Source organism: Sphaeroforma arctica (genome assembly GCF_001186125.1).
Source record: "Sphaeroforma arctica JP610 unplaced genomic scaffold supercont1.966, whole genome shotgun sequence".
In the NCBI taxonomy this organism is placed as follows: domain Eukaryota; class Ichthyosporea; order Ichthyophonida; genus Sphaeroforma; species Sphaeroforma arctica.
The window spans coordinates 1-2,816 of record NW_014039592.1 but is presented as its reverse complement, the minus strand read 5'-3'; the positions used below and the strand labels follow the sequence as shown (position 1 = coordinate 2,816).

Genomic DNA, 2,816 nt, shown 5'->3' with positions numbered 1-2,816 from the left:
CTCTCATCTTACGTCAGTGCGAATGAAGTAGCGGTAGTCTCTGCGGACGTGTGAAGACTGGTGCGGGAGGTCGTTTGTCCTTCGTTTTCGTCGAATAGCCTGTACGTATGCGTGTGTGTGTGTGTGTGTGTGTGTGTGTGTAGGGGGGGGGGGGAGGGTTAATAGTAGAATGAGATACGGTCGTGAATTTCATAGAAGAAGAAAAAAAACAGATAGGAACTCGAGGAACCATCCCACAAAAAAAAAACGCTTTGTAACTGGGCACGCATTTGGTATTTCACGGAAGCGGAAGGTGACAGACAAAACCTAAGGAGCACTCATGCGATAAAGATAGTCATTTCTGGGTAGTCACGCCAACCAGAACTCATCAACTATCCAACGCACCCCAAAACAAGACAGAAACTGCGTACCTGGGTAGATCGCAGCATGTTTACGAAATCCAGACAGTCCCTCCAGAGCCACTCGAACTCGAATGTGGAGACAATCCACTTCACATCAGTCATGGACAGCGCTCCAATAAGCGTATCGCACTGGCCTATGATTGCCAGCGACGAGATCTGCTCCTTCTGCATAAGCGCGAGTGCACTCAGCACGGTGTCGTCTCCATTGACGCTGACGATCTGTTTTTGGGAGAGATCGAGCATGGTGTTATGTATGGAGCCGGTATGTGAACACGCCCTGGTCTGTGATAGATGCATAAACCACAATGTGTAAACTCGGTGTCGAAAGAGCCTTTCAGCAGGTGCTGCTGTGCACGTCGTTTTGGCGCTATACTGGCCAGACTTGTAGATATGTTCTATATATCCAATTATGCTTGACAATCTGTAATTCTACAAAAGTACACAATCCCATGTTTGATCAGTTTAATTCAAGAGGCTCTGAGCAGAGTGAGATTATCGGACATTCATGGTAAGCGGATCTCACCCAACTGCAGTACACTCGCAAGAAACGTATTTCGAAACGACTTGTTCGTATGCGGACGTCTTCGCCCAACACCACTGTCTAGGACCACCATAACGGTCTGACAATGTGTTTAAACGGTAATCAGTACATACATCACACATGCCGCAGACAGCGAACCATCACTGCACACCCTGAGTATACACACACACGTAGACTATACATACCGCCTTCTTCCCTTGGTCCAAATCATCCAGAGTCAACCGCAGGACAGGTTCGAGCTCTTCAGTGTACTGCTCCAGCCAGTGCGCCACGGCCGTCTGTGTAAGCACGCCGATGATGATACCGGTATCATCCAGCACACAAACTCGGTGTACACCCTCGGCAAAGGTGGCCACAGCGGTCTCTATGTGGTCCGACGCATTGACTGTACGTAGTGGGTCGCGCAGGGACAGGTCAGACACCCATTTGACCGGAACGGGCATGCTGTGCAATGGATTTGGCGTTTGAGGTTCAATTTTAGGTTGGGCGGAGTCATGTGTATTGATACGTCACCGTGCACATAGACGTTTAGTTTTGTGTGACAGATTTGGGCTATAAGAGAGTGCTGGCATACGCCTCAGTACGAGAAAATGCGGTAGGAGTTATGTATATTGATTGCGAAATATCGAGTGTACAATGGTACAGTCTTGCCGTCGTATACACTACAAAACATAGATGAGGTATTGTACAGGCATAAAGCAGATTTCGAATACGGTGCAAAGGCCAATAGAAGTATAGAGTCAGCCAATATATCATAGGATACCCTAAAGCTATGCCATCATAGCACAGATTAATTGGTCCTCGGGTTCTGTTCACAAAATAAAGCTATTCAACACAAATCCGAGTGATGCACGATGAACGACGAGAATATCACGGTACATGGTAACATGCTACATATCAAACTAATGCACTATTTGCATAGAATTTAATGTACACATTCCAACACCAAATGCCATTTTACAAGCACATTTAACCCGGTTTTCCGAAAGCCACATTGTCGTTCTACAAAACTGAAAGCCACATTGTAGTTCTACAAAACAAACAGTCATTGTTTAATCACGTATGCATCACCGTATCTCTCATTATACTATTAAATACAGCATCGGACAATTATGTTAAGTATGCACATTTATTAAAGTTGCACGACTAATCATCGAGCACGAATGTGCATCGTAAATTTTTCTGATATTCAGTTGAAAAATACATACCAATAAGTACTAAAGGGCGCTTCGTGATCTCATGAGTGATTGCTGTTTCGTTTAATAACCTCACCAAAAGCAGACGAGTTCACAACACGCAGCGGAGCGTTAAAAGCATTCTTGAAAACTTACCTCTTGATACCCTCAGCGATCATGGACTTGAGATCCTTCATCTGATTGGTTTTCTGCTTGTCTTCGAATATGTTCAATAGAAAAGCCATCATATCTGCGACATCGAACATTCCAATGTAGTTCTGAGTTCGATCGCTCCATATAGGTGCACTCAGAATCTGTACCAAAGCGTGTGAAACCCAAGTAGGCGCTGTGAGTGGAATGCTGGACTGACCTGATTGTTGCTCATAATTTTAATCAGAATCAGAATATAGCCGAAGTTTCATGACCATTGTTCTCGAGCAAACTCGATCAATGTGCGACATAATCCGTACCGACAATAATATATTCATTTGTGTGCTTGAACACCTACGGCCCACACACTATGCCACAAATCAATTAGGCCAATCCTTACGCGCTGAAAAAATGTAACCCCAGTACATCGCAAGTCCTAAACAAATGTCTTAAAGTATCAGAATGTGTACTTTTTCTGTGCATATTGCAATGAACGTTCAGTGCCCTAAAATTTGAACTGGTATATATACATCTATATATACATCTATA

General features: G+C 44.3%; 1 protein-coding gene across 1 annotated transcript; it reads right to left on the bottom strand.

Moving 5' to 3' along the window:
- Nucleotides 1-371: 371 nt before the first annotated feature.
- On the bottom strand, nucleotides 372-620 carry SARC_09473 (hypothetical protein; the record flags this gene model as incomplete). Its single annotated transcript, XM_014296505.1, has 1 exon — nucleotides 372-620. A coding segment is annotated over one exon (249 nt), but the record flags the coding sequence as incomplete, so codon positions are not given.
- Nucleotides 621-2,816: the final 2,196 nt, after the last annotated feature.